The sequence below is a fragment of the Oncorhynchus mykiss genome, chromosome 24 (genome assembly GCF_057628025.1).
Source record: "Oncorhynchus mykiss isolate SJ-2025 chromosome 24, ASM5762802v1, whole genome shotgun sequence".
NCBI lineage: Eukaryota > Metazoa > Chordata > Actinopteri > Salmoniformes > Salmonidae > Oncorhynchus > Oncorhynchus mykiss.
In genome coordinates this window covers 25855001-25877500 of record NC_143045.1, presented here as the reverse complement: position 1 = coordinate 25877500, position 22500 = coordinate 25855001, and the positions used below count along the sequence as shown (strand labels likewise).

Genomic DNA, 22500 nt, shown 5'->3' with positions numbered 1-22500 from the left:
ACCTTTATCATGGCAATAAAACCAGAGCTGAACCCAAACGCCTCAAACGTGTGCCATAAATATTGATGTTCAACTCGGTCAAATGCCTTTTCCTGATCAATTGAAATTAGACCAGCATCCAACCCAATAGCCTTAGAGACGTCCAAAAAATCACGAATCAGAGAAATGTTATCCCCTATCTGCCTGCCAGGAACACAGTAGGACTGATCCGTATGTATGATTTGCCCCATCACCTCCTTCAGCCTGTTGGACAAAGCCTTTGACAATATTTTATAATCAGTACACAATAAAGCCACCGGCCTCCAGTTCTTCACCTCCCTCAGGTCACCCTTTTTAGGCAGTAGGGTGAGGACAGCCCTTCTGCAGCTTATTGGTAGTAACCCTCCGGTTAAACTATCATTAGCTACTTCTAACCAATCCTCTCCCAACATAGCCCAAAAAGACTTAAAAAAGTCAACGGGAAGCCCATCAATGCCTGGTGCCCTTCCATTTTCCATGCCATTTAATGCAGTGTATAAATCCTGCAAAGACAATGGTTGCTCAAGCTCAACCTGAGCTTCTGCAGGCACCTTTGGGAGCCCATCAAAGAACTGCTGTGTCACTGTTTTGTCCTCTTTGTACTCACACTTGTAGAGCTCAGCATAGAACTCTACTGCCCTCTTTCTAATTTCACTAGGGCTAGTGAGCTCTTGTCCAACAGCTGATTTGAGACAATGAATAATTTTTCTTTGTCCATTCTTTTTCTCTAAACCAAAGAAAAATTTGGATGAGGCATCCATTTCAGATATGCCCTGAAATTTACTTCTCACCAATGCCCCCTGTGCTCTGATACCCAGCAGATCTGCCAATGCAGCTTTTCTCCTCTTGAGGGCCTGAGTATGGCCTCGATCTCCTGTGGTCTCAACCAACGTCATGAGTTCCACTATTTCAATCTCTAGGGCTTTCATTGATCTGGTGATATCCTTGGTGACATTCTCCGTGTATTGATTACAAAATTGTTGAATCTGGATTTTCCCTATATCCCACCATTGTTGAAGGGATACAAAACTGGCCTTTTGAGACCTCCACCTCTCCCAAAAAAAACTGAAACAATTCCTGAAGTGAGCATCACTCAATAAAGTTATATTAAAATGCCAGTATGCGCTTTTAGGTTTTACATCGTTAATGAACACCACCTCTGTTATTAAACAATGATCAGAAAATCCCACTGGAGTTATCACACTTGATTTACAGACCTGAGATTGATGCTCAAAAACATAAAACCTATCTAACCTGGCCATAGAGATGATGTTCTCTCTCACATGCGCCCAGGTGTACTGCCTTGTTCTTCCATGTTGACTCCGCCAAATATCACACAGTTCATTTGTTACAATAAGGCGTTTTAAAAACGTCCTTGAGGCTATATGAGGTTCTTGGTGATTTCTATCTAAATCACTAACTGTGCAGTTAAAATCCCCAGCAATAAACAAATAATCTTCTTTGTTACATTTCTCAATGGTATTTGATAATGTCTCTAAAAAACATACCCTCTCAACTGTCACCACTGGGGCATATACATTTATCAGACACATATTGATGTTTTCATACCTTGCTCTAACTTTTAATAACCTCCCCTCAACTACCTCTTCAACCTCATATGACAAAGGCAAAAACCCTTTTGAGAACAAGATAACCACACCCCCACTTTTTGAGTTTTTATGACTACACACCACTGTCCCCCCCCACTCCTGTTGCCACATAACTTCATTTTCCAAATTACTATGCGTTTCTTGTAGAAAAATTATGTCACTTCCCTTTCCCCTCATTAACTCATACACCATGGCTCTTTTTTTAACATCTCTTGCCCCATTTACGTTTAAAGAAGAGATCTTAAAACTGCTCATGGATAAGAAAAAAATACAGAGGAAGATACAGCCACCACATCTCTTTACAGAGTTAAAACTGCAACTGAACTCTTTCATTTTCTTTAGAATTTGCATCACTTATTACTCTCGTGACCACTTTCTTGAGTCTAGCAATTTCAGGGCTTTTCAAACCTCCCCCTGTAATTTTTGACATCAGAAACTTTGCTGATTTAATAAACAATTCACGTTCAGGGAAAAAATCAGTTACATTGTAATCCTGCATATATTTCTTCCCTTTTGTCAACTTCAGAAATTGACGTATCTTCTCGATCCCATTACCTCCCTTCCACCCCATCTATCTCACTATATTGTTGTGACGCGTCAGATGACTCACTCTCGCTATCCTCCCCAGAAGAAAACCCCATCTCTACAACCTGTTCATCTTCACCTGATTTATCCATCTCTACCTTTCTCTTAGAATTAGACCCTTCACCACCCCTTAAATTCTTCCTTTTACTCCTCGGTATTTTGAAAACATCCGCTTCCTTTTCCGTTATTTCAATCTCCTCTTGACCTCCAATTTCATTTTCCAGCACCACCTCAGCGACGGCAGTCGCAATCTCACCTACTGTTTCCCCTCCCTCTTTGTTCTGATCTACCACAATTGCCCCCGTATCCACAATGCCTTCCTCTCCTACTTTTCCAACCACATCTGCCCACCTTCTCTCTTCCCCTACACCTGTAGTATTTTCATCCCTTCGCTGTGGTACGTTAGTTGCACCCGCACAAAAGCTACTACCAGGCTCAGCGCGTTCATTCTCGGGACAATTACGCACCAAATGCCCCTCTCTTCCACATCCAAAACATTTCATTGATTCAGTAGATGCATAGAAGACATAATCAAATCCATCAATCTTAAAACTAAACGCTAAATTCAGTTCATCTCCTTCCTTCTTTAAAATCATATGCACTTGTCTCCTATGAGACACGACATGTTTCAACAACGGAGATTTGCATCCAAAAAGAACCTTCTTTATTGTAGATACGATTTGACCATGGCGAGATAACTCTCGCTCTAACACTTCATCTCTAACAAATGGTGGCACGTTAGAAAGCATAACTTTCTTCGCAGGATTCATAAGCGGAAATACCGGCGTCTGTGTCTCCCGCAACACAACACCCCTCTCAACTATCTTATTCACCTTTTCAATTGAATCTAAGAATATCACTACAGCGCTATTCATCCTTGAGGCTGATTTGATGCTATCATACCCAATGATAGCACCCACAGCCAAGCTACATTCTTCCACTGAACACCCAGCCGCAGCAGGAATTTTTACTCCATGCCTCCGACTAAGTTTTTCAAACTCTACATTTCCGCGAGTGGCCATTGCAACCAGCCCCACCCGCTGGTTGTGCCCTCGCGAAAAAACAACCTCAAAGATCCCACCACCCCTATACGTGCTCAAAGATCCCACCACCCCTATACGTGCTTAGTGATAGTTAAACAATATATCCGTAAAACAACTAAACTAATCAATATATATATATATATATATATATATGTACATACCAAAACCCAATAGAGTGAAAAGAAATTCCATTCGCTCTCACAAACACTCTGCTTGACGACTCACTCCCAGCATGCACTCCGACGAGAGAGAGAGAGAGAGACAGAGAGAGAGAGAGAGAGAAAGAGAGAGAGAGAGAGAGAGAGAGAGAGAGAGAGAGAGAGAGAGAGAGAGAGAGAGAGAGAGAGAGAGAGAGAGAGAGAAAGAAAGAAAGAAAGAAAGAGAGAAAGAGAGAGAGAGAGAGAAAGAAAGAGAGAGAGAGAGAAAGAAAGAGAGAGAGAGAGAAAGAGAGAGAGAGAGAGAGAAAGAGAGAGAAAGAGAGAGAGAGAGAGAAAGAGAGACAGAGAAGAGAGAGAAAGAGAGACAGAGAAGAGAGAGAAAGAAAGAAAGAGAAAGAGAGAGAAAGAGAGAGAGAGAGAGAGAGAAAGAGAGCGAGAGAGAGAGAGAGAGAAAGAAAGAGAGAGAGAGAGAGAGAGAGAGAGAGAGAGAGAGAGAGAGAGAGAGAGAGAGAGAGAGAGAGAGAGAGAGAGGAAAAAGTAATGGAGGGAGAAAGGTATCATTGGCAAAGTTAAACTGCTAAAGAAGAAAACACAACATAACAGTCAGGGGAAAGGGCAAGAGAGGAAGAGGGGGCAGAGAAAGGTGAAGGATGTGAGATGAGATGTAGAGGAGGAGATGGGGACTGAGACAGAGAGAGAGAAATGAAGGATGAGAAAAGTAGAGGAGGAGATAGGAACAGAGAGCGAGACAGAGAGACAGATGAATGATGAGAAAAGTAGAAGAGGAGATAGGGGCAGAGAGACAGACAGCGATCGACAGGAGAGAGAGACAGAAAGGGAGGGGTCAGAAGAGATGAATGATGCGAAATGAGGTAGATGAGGAACAGAGGAGAGAGATGGGAAGAGCAGGTCTGTAGATGAATGTACATACTCTGTAGATAGGAGGGTTGGTATTGTGGAGGAGACTCTTCATGGTAGATCACACTCTGAACGATGCCATGCACTGGGTTCAGCAGGTTGGTATCCTGGCACATAGACAGCAGCGTGTTGATCTTGGAGTCCAGCAGGTTGTGGCTGAGAAGAGGAGGAAACAAAGATAAACATCAGCTATGTAGGCCCCATAATCATTACAGACACACCTCACTCTGCATGGCAACACCCTTTCCCAGTAACCCTGTCAACACATATCATGACAGGACTCAAACACACTGGTGAATAACTAGGCCTCATATGAGACATTTCTCAAGTTAACCTGTACATAGCTCATCTGTAAATAGCCCATCCAACCTACCTCAACCCCATACTGTATTTTTGTATTTATCTTGATCCTTTGCATCCCAGTATCTCTACTTGCACATTCATCTTCTGCACATCTACCATTCCAGTGTTTAATTGCTATGTTGTAATTACTTTGCCACCATGGCCTATTTATTGCCTTACCTCTTATCCTACCTCATTTGCACATGCTAAATATAGATTTTCCTACTGTATTATTGATTGTATGTTTGTTTATTCCATGTGTAACTCTGTGTTGTTGTATGTGTCGAACTGCTTTGCTTTATCTTGACCAGGTCGCAATTGTAAATGAAAACTTGTTCTCAACTAGCCCACCTGGTTAAATAAAGGTGAAATAAAAATAAATGTAAAAAAATCTATATTTTCAACCTGTGACATTTTTACTTGTATACAGCCGCCCACTAATAATCTCTATAGCTAGATAAACCACACTACAACTCCCATGATGCATTTGGAGCAGGACAGGCCTCTGCCCCTAGAGGCTCTAGATTTGCTTAGGGAAAAGTAGGCTCTTAGGCTATGTATTTGGTTTTGCCTGCCGATTTTCGGGCATGTTTACTTACACGACGGGAAAGACTTTTGGGAAGACGACGCTAGCTTCAGCTAGATACTCGTACAGGATCCTCTGGTTAAAATCATCTGTGGTGTACTTGACCTGGGTGGCCTTGGACAGAGAAACATACAGCATACGTTTACAGACTAAACCAGTTATATACAGTAGAAAGCTGTATGCTACAGTGCATTCGGAAAGTATTGACTTTTTCCACATTTTGTTGATTGATGAGGGGAACAAACAATGTAATCCATTTTAGAATAAGGCTGTAATATAACAAAATGTGGAAAAAGTCAAGGGGTCTGAATACTTACCAAATGCACTGCATGTTGCTGCCTCCCGATGTGCAATCCATTCATGATAACTACTTGGACCCGAGCAGTAACTAGTGGTCCACTGACTATGTGCAACATGTACTGTATGTCCAGTGAGTGTGTTACATATTATATTATTATTATTATATTATTACCCGCTTTATACGTATTTCTTATTTTGCCAGGTGTGAGTTTGTGTGATAATCCTCTCACCAGCACAGTGAGCAGCAGGGCCTGGACTTTGGGGTCAGTCAGCACCTCCTCGTCCAAAAGGACATTGGACTCGGTCACAGACATCTTGCGGAGGTGGGAGTGGCCCATTCTTTGGTTGTCTATCTCATTGTCGTTCTCGGCCACGCACCTAACCTTAGGCGGGGTGGTGACGCCAGACTCGGTCTCTGGTCTCTTTGGTGCTTTGGAGTCAGATATCAGGTGATCAAAACTCTTCCTGGTTCCTGAAGAAATATACCACAGACAGAGAGTGTAGAGCTAATAATTGAAGAGGGTGAGGAGAGGGTCTAGGCAGATAAGGTGGTGAGTGGTGACATGGGATGTCCATCTGACAGCACTCTTAGATCAGGAGTGTATTTCTTGCCGGACATGAGACACAACTAACGCTGTAGTCAATACTGCCTGGTCATAGTCAGCATTAGCATGGCTTCAAAGCATAGACAGAGTATACACCCAAAAAACTGCTTGCATGATACACTTCTGGCGCAGCAGTATAAAATGCTTCTCCAATGCTAAGGGGAACACCTAGACAACATTACCAGTGTAGTTTAGCAGCAATGTTATAGTTACCCAGCAGCTTCTTGGTGTTGGCATGGGAGGCCTGGCCCATGTCCAGGCTCATGGACTTGCGTGTACGGGGGCTGATCTGCCCCACCGTAGGGTAGTAGGCATTCAGATAGCGCTCTGACACCTTGGGAGATGCCCACAGCTGGCACTCTCTCAGTGTCCTGAGGGGAGGAGATGGGGGCCACAGGTACGGAAATAACACTTCAAGCTTGATGGTAAAGATATTTACCAAGAACATACAGTGCCTTGCGAAAGTATTCGGCCCCCTTGAACTTTGCGACCTTTTGCCACATTTCAAGCTTCAAACATAAAGATATAAAACTGTATTTTTTTGTGAAGAATCAACAACAAGTGGGACACAATCATGAAGTGGAACGACATTTATTGATTTTAACAAATCAAAAACTGAAAAATTGGGCGTGCAAAATTATTCAGCCCCTTTACTTTCAGTGCAGCAAACTCTCTCCAGAAGTTCAGTGAGGATCTCTGAATGATCCAATGTTGACCTAAATGACTAATGATGATAAATACAATCCACCTGTGTGTAATCAAGTCTCCGTATAAATGCACCTGCACTGTGATAGTCTCAGAGGTCCGTTAAAAGCGCAGAGAGCATCATGAAGAACAAGGAACACACCAGGCAGGTCCGAGATACTGTTGTGAAGAAGTTTAAAGCCGGATTTGGATACAAAAAGATTTCCCAAGCTTTAAACATCCCAAGGAGCACTGTGCAAGCGATAATATTGAAATGGAAGGAGTATCAGACCACTGCAAATCTACCAAGACCTGGCCGTCCCTCTAAACTTTCAGCTCATACAAGGTGAAGACTGATCAGAGATGCAGCCAATAGGCCCATGATCACTCTGGATGAACTGCAGAGATCTACAGCTGAGGTGGGAGAATCTGTCCATAGGACAACAATCAGTCGTATATTGCACAAATCTGGCCTTTATGGAAGAGTGGCAAGAAGAAAGCCATTTCTTAAAGATATCCATAAAAAGTGTCGTTTAAAGTTTGCCACAAGCCACCTGGGAGACACACCAAACATGTGGAAGAAGGTGCTCTGGTCAGATGAAACCAAAATTGAACTTCTTGGCAACAATGCAAAACGTTATGTTTGGCGTAAAAGCAACACAGCTAAACACACCATCCCCACTGTCAAACATGGTGGTGGCAGCATCATGGTTTGGGCCTGCTTTTCTTCAGCAGGGACAGGGAAGATGGTTAAAATTGATGGGAAGATGGATGGAGCCAAATACAGGACCATTCTGGAAGAAAACCTGATGGAGTCTGCAAAAGACCTGAGACTGGGACGGAGATTTGTCTTCCAACAAGACAATGATCCAAAACATAAAGCAAAATCTACAATGGAATGCTTCAAAAATAAACATATCCAGGTGATAGAATGGCCAAGTCAAAGTCCAGACCTGAATCCAATCGAGAATCTGTGGAAAGAACTGAAAACTGCTGTTCACAAATGCTCTCCATCCAACCTCACTGAGCTCGGGCTGTTTTGCAAGGAGGAATGGGAAAAAATGTCAGTCTCTCGATGTGCAAAACTGATAGAGACATACCCCAAGCGACTTACAGCTGTAATCGCAGCAAAAGGTGGCGTTACAAAGTATTAACTTAAGGGGGCTGAATAACTTTGCACGCCCAATTTTTCAGTTTTTGTTTTGTTAAAAAAGTTTGAAATATCCAATAAATGTCGTTCCACTTCATGATTGTGTCCCACTTGTTGTTGATTCTTCACAAAAAAATACAGTTTTATATCTTTATGTTTGAAGCCTGAAATGTGGCAAAAGGTCGCAAAGTTCAAGGGGGCCGAATACTTTCGCAAGGCACTGTAAGTTTCATCTTGGTAAAGATACTTACCAAGATACAACTATGGATAAAGGAAAATGGGCTTTGTCTTCAGCTAAGTTAAAACCTATTCAGGATCAAAGTGTCTTGAGCGCCTCACCTGCAGCTGGGGTCAGTGTGGTGCAGAGAGTAGGTATCCATGGGAATGTTCTCCATGGCCATCTCAGACAGCAGCAGAGACTTCCTGTGTTTTAGACTGCAGCGACTACGCACCTCCTCTGACACGGTGAGCAAGGCTGTAAACAGTCACACACACACACACACACACACACACGCACACGCACACGAACGCACGCACATACACACGCACGCATGCACACACGCACCAGATCAGGGTGAAAACCAGTAATGGGACACTTTTCCATCTTTGCATAAACATTCATGAATATACATAATGGTGCCGGAGGAGATGGCTGCCGTTTTACGGGCTCCTAACCAATTGTGCTATTGTGTTCGTTTTTTGCGTTAATTGTAACATATTTTGTACATGTTTCTGCCACCATCTCATAACCGAAAAGAGCTTCTGGATAACAGAACAGCGATTACCCACCTCATACTGGACAAAGATTTATTCTTTAATGAGTCGGACACAAAATACTTACTTCAGAAACTGGACAAGGCCCAAATCCCAGTCATTCGCATGAAGAAGAGACAGAGATATATGGGTCGTAGGTCGGTGTGCCTTGTAAGAATCCGACAGCAAGTGGGTAACCCGCCTCTACCATCAGTCCTATCAGCCAACGTGCAGTCATTGGATAATAGTCTTGATAGGAGCTCATCCAGTTTATCAGTCACTGGCTTCATCAATAAGTGCATCGATGACGTCATCCCCATTTTGACCGTACATACATATTCTAACCAGAAGCCATGGATTACAGGCAACATCCTCACTGAGCTAAAGGGTATATCTGCCACTTTCAAGGAGTAGGACTCTAACCAGGAAGCTTACTAGAAATCCTGCTATGCCCTTCGATGAATCAAACAGGTAAAGCGTCAATACAGGACTAAGATTGAATCCCATTTCACTGGCTCCGACGGTCATTGGATGTGGCAGGACTTGCAAACTATTACGGAATACAAAGGGAAGCACAGCCGCGAGCTGCCCAGTGACACGAGCATACTAGACGAGCTAAATTTCTTCAATTCGCTCTTCGAGGCAAGCAGCACTGAAGCATACATGAGAGCACCAGCTGCTCCGGATGAATGTGTGATCACGCTCTCAGTAGCAGATGTGAATAACACCTTTAAACAGATCAACATTCACAAGGCCGCAGGGACAGACGGATTACTAGGACGTGTACTCCAAGCATGGGTTGACCAACTGGCAAGTGTCTTCTGACATTTTCAACCTGTCCCCGACCGAGTCTAATACCAACATGTTTCAAAGCAGACCACCATAGTCCCTGTGCCCAAGAACACCACGGAAACCTGACTAAATGACTACCTGTAGCACTCACGTCGGTAGCCATTTAGTGCTTTGAAAGGCTGGTCATGGCTCACAACACAATTATCACAGAAACCCTAGATCCACTCCAAATTGCATACCATCCCAACATATCCACAGATGCTCTCTCTATTGCACTCCACACTGCCCTTTCCCACCTGAACAAAAGGAAGACCTATGTGAGAATGCTATTCACTGACGACAGCTTAGCGTTCAACACCATAGTGACATCAAAGCTCATCACCAAGCTAAAGACCCTGGGACTAAACACCTCCCTCAGCAACTGGATCCCAGACTTCCTAATGGGCTGCCCCCAGGTGGTAAGGGTAGGTAACAACACATCTGCCATTCTGATCCTCAACACTGGGGCCCCTCAGGGGTGCGTGCTCAGTCCCCTCCTGTACTCCCTGTACACCCATGACTGCATAGCCAAGCATGACTCCAACGCCATCATTACGTTTCCTGATGACACAACAGTGGTAGGACTGATCACCGACAACTATGAGACAGGAGGAGGTCAGAGACCAGGCAGTGTGGTGCAAGGATAACAACCTCTCCCTCAATGTGATTAAGACAAAGGAGATTTTCGACTACAGGAAAAGTAGGGCAGAAGACATTCTCATCAACGGGGCTGTAGTGGATCATGTTGAGAGCTTTACCAATGACCGACCTGTCAAGGTCCAAGCACACCAAGACAGTCGTGAAGAGGGCACGACAAAGCCTATTCCCCCTCAGGAGACTGAAAAGATTTGGCATGGATCCTAAGATGCTCAAAAAGTTATACAGCTGCACCATAGAGAGCATAGAGAGCAGGTGTGGGTTGCATCCCCAACCTGGTATGGAAACTGCTCAGCCTCGGAACACAAGGCACTACAGAGGGTAGTGTGTACGGCCCAGTACATCACTGGGGTCAAGCTTCCTGCCATCCAGGACCTCAACCAGGCGTGTCAGAGGAAGGCTCTAAAAATGTCTAATGACTCCAGCCACCCTAGGCATAGACCGTTCTCTCTGCTACCGCAAGGCAAGCGGTACCAGAGCTTCATGTCTAGGTCCAAAAGGAGCAGCTAATCAAATGGCTACCCGGAATATTTGCATTGATTCCCCCCCATGGCGCCGATAGATAGGGCAGCTGTGCTTATAGCCCCTAGGCAACTTTGCAGTATTATTATTATTATATATATTTTTAAATGTTATGTTATTTCTTACATTATTAGCGCAAACATTTTTTTTGTGTTATTACATACAGCCGGGAAGAACGTGTGGATATCAGAGCAGCTGTAACTCACCAGCATTACGACTAGGAATACAACTTTTTATAATCAGATCCTTTGTTCGTAACCCCCAGGGCAATTGAACTGATTCGAGGCTGATCCAAAACATCACAGGCGGAGAAGAGGTACTTGGAGTGGACTTCTAGTCCAAATCAGGAGGTGCATACAACACCCACCGCTTCCGAGTATATTACTCGCTAATGTTCAATATCTTGATAATAAAGTCAACGAGCTCAGGGCGAGGATTTCCTTCCAGAGAGACATCAGGGATTGTAACACACTGTTTCACGGAAACATGGCTCTCTCGGGATATACTGTCTTGAGTCCGTATAGCCAGTTGGGTTCTAAGTTCATTGCGCAGACAGGAATAAATATCTCTCCGGGAAGAAGGGCGGGGGTTTATGTTTCATGATTAACTACTCATGGTGTGATTGTGATAACACCCAGGACCTCAAGTGCTTTTGTTCACATGACCTAGAATACTTCACAATCAAATGCAGACCGTATTACCTCCCAAGATAATTTTCTTTGGTTATAGTCACAGCCCTGTTTTTTCCCCCCCATCAAGCCAATACCATGACGGCCCTCAAAGAACTTCACTGTACTTCCTGCAAACTGGAAACCACATTTCCTGAGGCTGCCTTTATTGTAGCTGGGTTTTTTAACAAAGCAAATTGGAGGAAAACGCTACCAAAGTTCTATTAAAACACTGACTGTAGTACCCGCGCTGCTAAAACACTCGACCACTGCTACTCCAACTTCCGAGATGCCGACAAGGCCGTCCCTCGCCCTCCCTTCGGGCAAATCTGATCACGACTCCATTTTGCTGATCCCTTCCTATATGCAGAAATTCAAAACAGGGAGAACCCGTGCTAAGGACTATTCAACGCTGGTCTGACCAATCGGAATCTACACTTCAAGATCGGTTTGACGACGCGGACTGGGATATGTTCCGGGTAGCCTCTGAGAAGAACATCAACGAATACACAGATGGTGTGAAAGCGTATAGGAGATGTTGTACCCACTGTGACTATTAAAACCTACCCTAACTAGAAACCGTGGATAGATGGCAGCATTCACACAAAACTGAAAGCGCAAACCACCGCATTTAACCATAGCAAGGTGACTGGGAATATGGCCGAATACAAACAGCGTAGTTATTCCCTCCGTAAGGCAATCAAACAGGAAAAAAGTCGGTATAGAGACAAAGTGGAGTCGCAATTCAACGGCTCAGACACGAGAGGTATGTCGCAGGTTCTATAGACAATCACGGACTACAAAAAGAAAAGCAGCCACTTCGCGGACACAGACGTCTTGCTTCCGAACAAGCTAAATACCTTCTTCGCCTGCTTTGAGGATAACGTAGTGCCACCGACACAGCCCGCTACTCTCCTTCTCCGTGGCAGACGTCAGTAAGACATTTAAGCGTGTTAACCCCCGCAAGGGTGCTGGCTCAGACATCATTCCGAGACCTGTCCTCAGAGCATGCACAGCAGGAGTGTATAAGTACATATTCAATCCCAGTCTGCTGTCCACACATGCTTCAAGATGGCCACCATTGTTCCTGTACCCAAGAAAGCTAATGTAACTGAACTAAATTTATATTGTGCAGTAGCACTCACTTCTGTCATTATGTAGTGCTTTGAGAGACTAGTCAAGGATCATATCACCTCCACCCTACCTGACACCCTAGACCCACTTCAAAAGCTCCACAGACCATGCAATTGGTATCGCACTGCCCTATCCCATCTGGACAAGAGGAATACCTATGTAAGAATGCTGTTCATTGACTATAGCTCAGCATTCAACACCACAGCACCCTCCAAGTTCATCATTAAGCTTGACCCTGTGCAACTGGGTTCTGGACTTCCTGACAGGTGGTGAAGGTAGGAAACAATACCTCCACTTTGCTTTTTCTAAACACGGTGCCCTCACAAGGGTGCGTGCTCAGCCCCCTCCTGTAACCCTGTTCACCCATGACCGCGTGGCCAAGCACGCCTCCAACTCAATCATCAAGTTTGCAGATGACACAACAGTAGTAGGCCTGATTACCAACAATGACGAGACAGTCTACAGGGAAGAGGTGAGGGCCCTGGGAGTGTGGTGCCAGGAAAATAACCTCTCACTCAAAGTCAACAAAACAAAATAGATGATCGTGGACTTCAGGAAACAGCACCCCCATATCCACATCAACAGGACAGCAGTGGAGAGGGAAAGCAACAGCGCCTCTTCAACCTCAGGAGGCTGAAGAAATATGGTTTGGCACCTAAAACCCACACAAACTTCTACAGATGCACAATTGAGAGCATCCTGTAAGAATGTATCACCGACTGGTATGGCAACTGCACCGCCCGCAGCGCTCTCCAAAGGGTGGTGCGGTCTGCCCAACGCAACACCGGGGACCACCTGCCCTCCAGGACACATACAGCACCCGATGTCACAGGAAGGCCAAAAAGATCATCAAGGACAACAACCACCCGAGCCACTGCCTGTTCACCCCTCTATCTTCCATAAGTAGAGGTCAGTACAGGTACATCAAAGCTGGGACCGAAAGACTGAAAAATAGCTTCTATCGCAAGGCCATCAGACTGTAAAATAGTTATCACTAGCACATTAGAGGGTGTTGCCCTATATACAGACTTGAAATCAATGGCCACTTCAATAATGTTTACATATTTTACATTACTCATCTCATACATATTGTATCTTAGTGTACACCGCTCTGACATTGCTCATCCAAATATTTATATTTTATTTTACTTTAGATTGGTGTGTATTGTTGTGAAATTGTTCGACATTACTGCACTATTGGAGCTAGAAACACAAGCATTTCGCGACACCTGCAATAACATATAATTAACACGAGTATGTGAATGAGTAGTTATGTCCAAACTGTTGACTGGTACTGTACATATTACCTCAATTCCCTCGACGAACCTGTGCCCCCGCATATTGACTCAGTACCCGTACCCCGTATATAGTCTCGTTGCTGTTTTCTATTTACTTCAGTTTATTTAGTCAATACTTAAAACACTTATTTTTTCTTAAAACTGCACTGTTGGTTAAGGGCTTGTAGGTTTGTGCCCTGAGCACAAACATTTTAAAATAAACATTCCAAATAAAATAAGAATAAAGATAGACTACAGGGTACAATTACAATAGTACACTTTCAACAAATAAACCATTACATCAATGAGAACAACTGCAATCCTCAATTAATGAATTTAACACCAGTCTTAAAATACCTCAGCGGCATCAGGGAGTCAATTCCAACAATGGGGGGCAGTACATGACAGAATATCATATCTGTTTAACAAATCTTGTTTCTAAAGCAACACACTGCTTTCTATCCAAAAAGCACATTGCAGGTCCAGTGAGTTGACAAAAAATGAAGGTCTGGTGAGTCAACACAAAGTGTGGGTGAGTGGAGTCAGTGTGTAGGACTGTGACTGGAACTGACCTGCCAGGTAGGCCACGCTTTGGCTGTTGACCTCAAACTTGTCACAGTTGAGGTGTTTTCCCACCAGGGCCAGCAGCGTGTGGAGGATACGCACCGTACGAGCCACCGTTGTGGGCGACGGGTGTCTGTAGCCTTCACATTGACACGCACAGAAGGGAAACCAAGTGGCACGTAAGTCATAGCCATACACCACTCCACTGCTCACTTGGTAGATTGTAACATAGCCATATTAATTCAACACGGTTAGCATTAAAACACATCAAGGTCTACAGAATACACAGCATTAAATGCAGCTAGTGACAAGTACAGACTACAGAGACAAGTGAAAACACCAACAACTGCTGACAAGCTCTTTGTCACTGCAGGACATGTCAATATTGCTAGTTTGGGTCTCTGACTGAGTGGGAAGACAGGTTTTCATTAGTGGCTCAGCAAGTCAGGCCAAAGTCTTTGTCTATCCTTTATCTAGGTAGATTAGACCCAAACAAATTCAAACATTTTCAGAATGTTTACTTAAGAAATATTGACAGAGAAGCCGTGGTTTATATGATACACAGTACAGTCACAGGAAGGGGAGTTGCTAGGGCCAAGATGTAGTCAGGTGCCTTGGGCCCTCTCCTTACCTTTCAGCAGGTGTCCCACCAGTGCGAAGTTGAAGTTAGAGCTGAAGTTGAGGCCCACAAAGTGGTCCATCTGTTTACAATGCCACTCCAGAGGATGCCTGATCTCCATAAACACCTCCTCTGGACTCTTGATAGGGGGGGGGGGGGGGGGGGGGGGGTGTATTCAGCATATAAATAGTGTCAATATATGTTTAATTTTTGTCATTGAACTGAGAGTGAGTGTCTGTCTGTTACCTTGTCGTTGAATACTCTCAGGCTGTCCAGAGTGTGCAGGTTCTGCTCTAGCAGGGCCGTTCCAGCAGAGTACAGGTTGAGTTCATCCAGCTGCAGCACAGCCACAGCCACCCAGAACACAGCCTTGTGCATGGGGGAGTCCTGGAGGAGCATACAGTATAACCCATGAGGTTACATACATTATATACGGGAACAGCACCAAGCACATTAAGATAACAAAGAACAAATCTAGCCTTCCTCCGATTCCAAATTGTTATTAAAAATCACGAACCAACAACTTACAGCTGGGTTCTTTATTGAATAGTAGAACACAAGCATTTTGTTGCACTTGCGATAACATCTGCAAATCTGTGTACGTGACCAAAAAAACTTTAATTTGACAAGCAGTAGACCACAGACAATCACATTATGTATTGCATGTGTTCTGTGTTTGCGGTTTGTGTACCTTGTTGAGCAGGGGCTGCAGCTTAGTCAGAGCGATGACTGTGGCCTCAATCAACACCTGGCTGTTGTAGTTATCAGGTCCCTTTAAGCAGCTCTCCAGCCCCTGTGGAGGAAGAGGACAGGAGAGGATGAGTGAAAGAGAGAGGGTGTGGGGTGAGAGATAGAGATAAAAGAAAGAAAGAACAAACATGAAAAAGAGGAAATAAAACGAGAGGGAGAGATATAGAGAGTAGCGGGGTAGAGAAGAAAAGGTAGAGAGTGTATCATAGTATCCATAATGTTAGCTAGAGGATTAGAAACCATTGGATTAGTGGGTTGGTGCACTCATAAACACTTAGCTCTCTGCATATTGCAGATAGAGCTCACACATATTGCAGATAGCACCCACAGGCAGCCTAGCCTGTACAGACTGAGCCAGACAAAAATTGGCAGACTGAGCTAAGGAAAGGTAAAATACACTCACCACCACCCCTCAATGTTTGTGTGTGTGTGTGTGTTAATTCTGGAAGATGGAGTTGCTCATTAAAACTCAGCGCTCCAACAGTCTGTGTGTGTGTGTGTGTGTGTGTGTGTGTGTGTGTGTGTGTATACATGTTAATTCTGGAAGACAGAGTTGCTCATTAAAACTCAGCTCTCCAACAGCGTGTGTGTAGACCCACCCGGTCTATGCTGAGCAGGGGGCTGGCCTTGCTGAGGATCCTGATGATCTGTTTGATCTGGCTGTGGGTCACTCTCTTACTGATGCAGCCAAACACCACCAGGGCTCTGGGCTGCAGGGACGGGTTGTACTGGAACGCAAACCTGGTGGACGACATAGGTGGCATTTGAGAAGAGCACAATAGAGTGTATATACAGTACATTCAGAAAGAATTCAGACCCGAGTCCACATTGCTCCATTACAACCTTAGAAAATGTATTCAATAAAAAAAATCCTCAATCTACACACAATACTCCATAATGACAACGTAAAAACATGTCCCTGACCAAGACTCTACCTACAGCTGGCAGCCCGGCCAAACTGAGCAATCACGGTAGAAGGGCCTTGGTCAGGGAGGTGACCAAGAAATCAATGGTCACTGACAAACCTCCAGAGTTCCTCTATGGAGATTGGAGAACCTTCAAGAAGGACAACCATCTGTGCAGAACTCCCTCAATCAGGCCTTTATGGTAGAGTGGCCAGACGGTAGCCACTCCTCAGTAAAAGGCACATGACAGTCCGCTTGGAGTTTGCCAAAAGGCCCCGAAAGGACTCTCAGACTAGGGTTGCAAAGGGTTGAAAACTTTCAGGTAAATTTCCGGAATTGTTCTGGAGATTTTCCATGGGAAGTTAAGCCTGGGAATTTGGGGAATTTTGCTTAAATTCATTAAAAAAGTGGGATACACAAGGTAATTCTAGGTCTTGTGGCATATTTTGATTAAACTATCACCAATTCAATGGAATTCATTCTTCCATCACATACTCTTCCATGCCTGTACAGCTGATTCTCAAGATCTTGCACAATAATGAGATGCTATTGAGCCCACACTACTACATGCTTTCTGTTAAGTTTGGATTACAATACTGGGTGGGGTAAATATATTTTATAGAACATACATTATTTTTTGTTAACTAGTAAATAGTAGCCTACAACAAAGTGTGTTTAAATAATTTCTAACTTGTTAAACATTTCTGCTAGTTAGTTTTTGCTACCATGTTGGTTTTAGCTTGCTTGAGCCTGCTAACTGAGGAGTGTTAATTCACCTGTTTCCATACATGTTTCAATTTGAAACATTTATCTTACAAAGGAGTTGTTTAATCTAACTGCTTAACTATTTATCTGTAAATGGAATTGTATTTGTTTTTTTCTAATTTTTTACAAGAAATGCCACGGGCACTTTCTGATGTGTGGAGACATTTCACTGCAGCTAAAAAAGCTGTGTACATTTGAAAATACTGTACCAAATCATATGTGAAGAATACAACGAAGATGCAGAACCATCTGGCCAAGAGCATTAAGTTCCCTCTGCGCTCACAACAAGCAACCACTGACAAAAGTCCCTCCACTTCTATTTGAGTTGAAAATGATGAATCAGACACCTTATCGATAGCAACAGTTATTTTGACTCAATGGAGGAACGTAGTCAGAAATGCTGATGAGTGTCTCGCTTGGGCTGTGTACGCAACTGGTTCACCTCTGATGCTCACAGGCAATGTGTATTGGAAGAGAAAGTATATGATGATATAATTAACTATATAATCTCCACCCCGCAACCAGTATTCTACAAGAGCACAGACACAAGGGACAACAGACACACCAGTCTCTACATTGCAGATGAGCTGAAGGCAGTCATCAATGACCTTGGACCACAGAAGGTATTTGCACTGGTGACAGACAATGCTGCAAACATGAAGGCTGCTTGGTCTAAAATGGAGGAGTCCTACCCTCACATCACACCCATTGGCTGTGCTGCTCATGCATTGAATATGCTCCGCAAGAAAACAATGGACACACTCTACAAGAGAGCCAAGGAAATGGTTAGGTATGCGAAGGGTCATCAAGTTATAGCAGCAATCTACCTCACCAAGCAAAGTGAGAAGAATAAGAACACCACATAGAAGCTGACCAGCACCACCCGTTGGGTTGGTGTTGTTATCATGTTTGACAGTCTCCTGGAGGGGAAGGAGTCTCCCCAAGAAAAGGCCATATCACAGTATGCCGAGAGAGTGGTAAGCATCCTGAAACCTATAGCAGTAGCCATTGCACAGATTGAGGGAGAAAATGCCATCCTGTCTGATGTTCAGACTCTGCTTGCAGATGTGAGAGAAGAAATCCACACTGCCATGCCCAATTCACTGTTGCTCCAAGCAGAGGAAACTGCCATTCTGAAATACATTAAAAAGTGTGAAGACTTCTGCGTGAAGCCCATACACGCCGCAGCGTACATGTTGGACCCCAAGTATGCTGGCAAGAGCATCCTGTCTGGTGCGGAGATCAACAAGGCATATGGTGTCAACACAACCGTGTCTCGCCACCTTGGCCTGGATGAGGGCAAGGTTCTTGGCAGTCTGGCAAAGTCCACTTCCGAACAAGGACTTTGGGATGGAGATGCAATATGGCAGTCGTGCCAACATATCTCATCAGCCACCTGGTGGAAGGGACTTAGCGATCCGCGATCCGGAGGCTCTTTCCCCTGTTGCCTCCATCATGCTTTCCCCTGTTGCCTCCATCATCCTCCAAATCCCACCAACATCAGTCGCCTCAGAGCGCAACTGGTCTGTGTTTGGGAACACACACACCAAAGCACACAACAGGCTGACCAATACAGGGGTTGAAAAATTGGTGGCCATCCGGGCAAATTTGAGGCTTTTTCAACCTGACAACAAGCCATCCTCAACAAGGTTATAAAGTGACAGTGAAAATGAGGCCTCAGAGTCTGTTCAAGAGGTGGACATTGAGGATGTCCAGGCAGAATACATGGAAGCCTGAGAGGAAGACAACCTAAGCTTTAGTTTCTAGAGTGTCATTTTACAAATACATGTTGAAAACGTTTTTGGGAGATGTGATGGATTATTGGGGATCATTCAATAATCCATTTTGTTGTTCAGTGAATTCATCCCATGTGAAGAGTCAACTCATTTAGTTAAAGTTCATCCCATGTGAAGAGTCAACTGATTTAGTTAAAGTTCATCCCATGTGAAGAGTCAACTCATTTAGTTAAAGTTCATCCCATGTGAAGAGTCAACTCATTTAGTTAAAGTTCATCCCATGTGAAGAGTCAACTCATTTAGTTAAAGTTCATCCCATGTGAAGAGTCAACTCATTTAATTAAAGTTCATCCCATGTGAAGAGTCAACTCATTTAGTTAAAGTTCATCCCATGTGAAGAGTCAACTCATTTAATTAAAGTTCATCCCATGTGAAGAGTCAACTCATTTAGTTAAAGTTCATCCCATGTGAAGAGTCAACTCATTTAGTTAAAGTTCATCCCATGTGAAGAGTCAACTCATTTAGTTAAAGTTCATCCCATGTGAAGAGTCAACTCATTTAGTTAAAGTTCATCCCATGTGAAGAGTCAACTCATTTAATTAAAGTTCATCCCATGTGAAGAGTCAACTCATTTAGTTAAAGTTCATCCCATGTGAAGAGTCAACTCATTTAATTAAAGTTCATCCCATGTGAAGAGTCAACTCATTTAGTTAAAGTTCATCCCATGTGAAGAGTCAACTCATTTAATTAAAGTTCATCCCATGTGAAGAGTCAACTCATTTAGTTAAAGTTCATCCCATGTGAAGAGTCAACTCATTTAATTAAAGTTCATCCCATGTGAAGAGTCAACTCATTTAATTAAAGTTCATCCCATGTGAAGAGTCAACTCATTTAATTAAAGTTCTATTCGTAACTTAATCGTTTTTTTCTTTCTATTGGAAGGACTTTTATCATTTGCAAGTATGTTTCTGTCTCCATATGATATGGTAAATATATCCAATGCAAAAAACAATTAATATTAATTTGCATATATTTCCGTTAATTCCCATATGTTCCCACAGGAAGTTTCCACCACTGAATATTCCCCAAAATATGCAACCCTATCTCAGACCATGACAAACAAGATTATCTGGTCTGACAAACATGATTATCTGGTCTGAGAAACCAAGATTCAACCCTTTGGCCTGAATGCCAAGCTTCATATCTGGAGGGACCAGGCACTGCTCATCACCTGGCCAATACCATCCCTACGGTGAAGCATGGTGGCGGCAGCATCATGCTGTGGAGATGTTTTTCAGCAGCAGGGAGACTAGCCAATATTGAGGGCAAGATGAACGGAGCAAAGTACAGAGAGACCCTTGATGAAAAGCTGCTCCAGAGCACTCAGAACCTCAGACGGGGCTGAATGTTCACCTTCCAACAGGACAAAGACCCTAAGCACACAGCCAACACAACGCAGCAGTGGCTTTGGGACAAGTCTCTGAATGTCCTTGAGTGGCCCAGCCAGAGCCCGGACATGAACCCGATCAAACAACTCTGGAGAGACCTGAAAACAGCTGTGCAGCAACGCTCCCCATCCAACCTGACAGAGCTTGAGAGGATCTACAGAGAAGAATGGGAAAAATACCCAAATACAGGTGTGACAAGCTTGTAGCATCATACCCAAGAAGACTCAAGGCTGTAATCACTGCCAAAGGTGCTACAACAAAGTACTGAGTAAAGGGTCTGAATACTTATGTATATTAGATATTTCAGTTATGTGTTTTATAAATTTGCACAAACTTCTAAAAACCTGTTATTGCTTTGTCATTTTGGGGTATTGTGTATAGATTGATTAGGGATTTAAATTAATATTTTTTTTTTTTAGAATAAGGCCATAACGTAACAAATTGTGGAAAAAGTGAAGCGGTCTGAATACCTTCCGAATGCACTGAGAGACATTCATTGATAGTGGTCAAAGTGAATATGTCTCAAAAGAAATCTGACATACTTCTGAGCCAGCTCGGTCCATTGGTCCAGCCATTTGCACGCTGGGATGTCCCTCATGCACGCCTACAAGAGAGGACATATTCAGTCAGATATTGGTATTTTGCTTGTATTCTGGACGGTACATAGTATAATGTATAGTATAGTATGTAATGTGTGTGTGTGTGTGTGAGCATGCCTGTGTGTGTGTGTGTGTGTGTGTCTCCCTCACCTCCATGATCTCCAGCAGGGCCTCAGTGACGGTCTCCAGGGAGGAGAGGGCGAAGGTCTCCCTCTCGTAGGACCCGGGGGAGAAGGAGCGGTCACGGTAGCTGGAGCGGAAGGCGATGACCGCAGCAGACTTGACCTTACTGATGCCAAACAGCAGGTAGAACTTAGGCAGGGAGAACTCTGTCAGGCTCAGCCTCAGGACCTGCTTGGTCTCCTCTGGAAGAGATCATGACAAGAAGAGAAGATGACTTGTTGCTCTTCTGAAAGAAAATCCCTGAACACTGATATCTATAGCAAACTGTTTTAAACAAACATAAATAACAGACATTGACCTCTATTGAGTAGTTTCATGGTTCACTGCATGCAGTGCTTACATTGGGTCTTTCAATTATCTTACTAGCAAGGGAGCCCAGTGGCATCCATACACATTAATGACCAGGGAAGGGTATGCTGTTTAACTACAGATGGTATATAGTCTGCAGGGTAGATACGGTGTGCTTCCTCACCTCTGAAGTTGAGCTGGGAGCAGGTGCAGAGAGAGTGAATTATGTTGATGACCAGGCCGTGTGTGGAGGCGCGGAGGGACAGGGGGCCGGTGGCCACCAGCAGAGTGACCACGTGGAACAGGTAGGGCAGGTGAGTGGCCACGTCCAGAGAGTTGTTGAAGGACAACATCAGCATGTAACGGGCCAGGATGGCAATGTCATCCCACATCAGGTGCTGCTCCAGGGTGGGCGTGGGAGACAGGCACGTCTTGTCGATGATCTTACACATCCGGCCAATCACCTGGTCAGAGGGTGTGTGGAAATAGCCAATCATTATGAGGTATTAGAAGGTAGAGTCAGTGATATGACATCATATACTTTGTGCTGGACTATTTTAACTTCCTGATGACGTTAATATCTGCCAAGAGCAGCATCTTTTTGTTCTTATTTTGATTTTAAACGCGAGCGGTATCCCTAAAAAAAATTCAGATGTATTTTGGGATGTTGGCGAAATAGGAGGCAGAGAGAAGATGGCAGGGATTATATCTGTAAATAAAACACCATTGGCTCAAGCCCCGGGTGACAAATAGGCCATGGGGACCAGACAAAGTCCCCTTTGTCCCCAATAGCTGGCCTGTC

At 44.0% G+C, this 22500-nt stretch overlaps 1 protein-coding gene across 2 annotated transcripts in view; it reads right to left on the bottom strand.

Moving 5' to 3' along the window:
- Positions 1 to 22500, bottom strand: part of LOC110504061 (neurofibromin) — a 127875-nt gene that overhangs the window by 16143 nt on the left and 89232 nt on the right. For both annotated transcript variants that reach the window (XM_036962075.2, XM_090218791.1), the window contains 13 exons: positions 21883 to 22162; positions 21378 to 21592; positions 21171 to 21232; positions 16374 to 16515; positions 15716 to 15817; positions 15271 to 15411; positions 15037 to 15163; positions 14414 to 14545; positions 8339 to 8474; positions 6379 to 6536; positions 5791 to 6032; positions 5274 to 5374; positions 4346 to 4488 (listed from right to left, as the gene is read on the bottom strand). In XM_036962075.2, the coding sequence (XP_036817970.1) occupies positions 4346 to 4488; positions 5274 to 5374; positions 5791 to 6032; positions 6379 to 6536; positions 8339 to 8474; positions 14414 to 14545; positions 15037 to 15163; positions 15271 to 15411; positions 15716 to 15817; positions 16374 to 16515; positions 21171 to 21232; positions 21378 to 21592; positions 21883 to 22162 (1981 nt within the window). The remainder of the gene's footprint in view (positions 1 to 4345; positions 4489 to 5273; positions 5375 to 5790; positions 6033 to 6378; positions 6537 to 8338; positions 8475 to 14413; positions 14546 to 15036; positions 15164 to 15270; positions 15412 to 15715; positions 15818 to 16373; positions 16516 to 21170; positions 21233 to 21377; positions 21593 to 21882; positions 22163 to 22500) is intronic.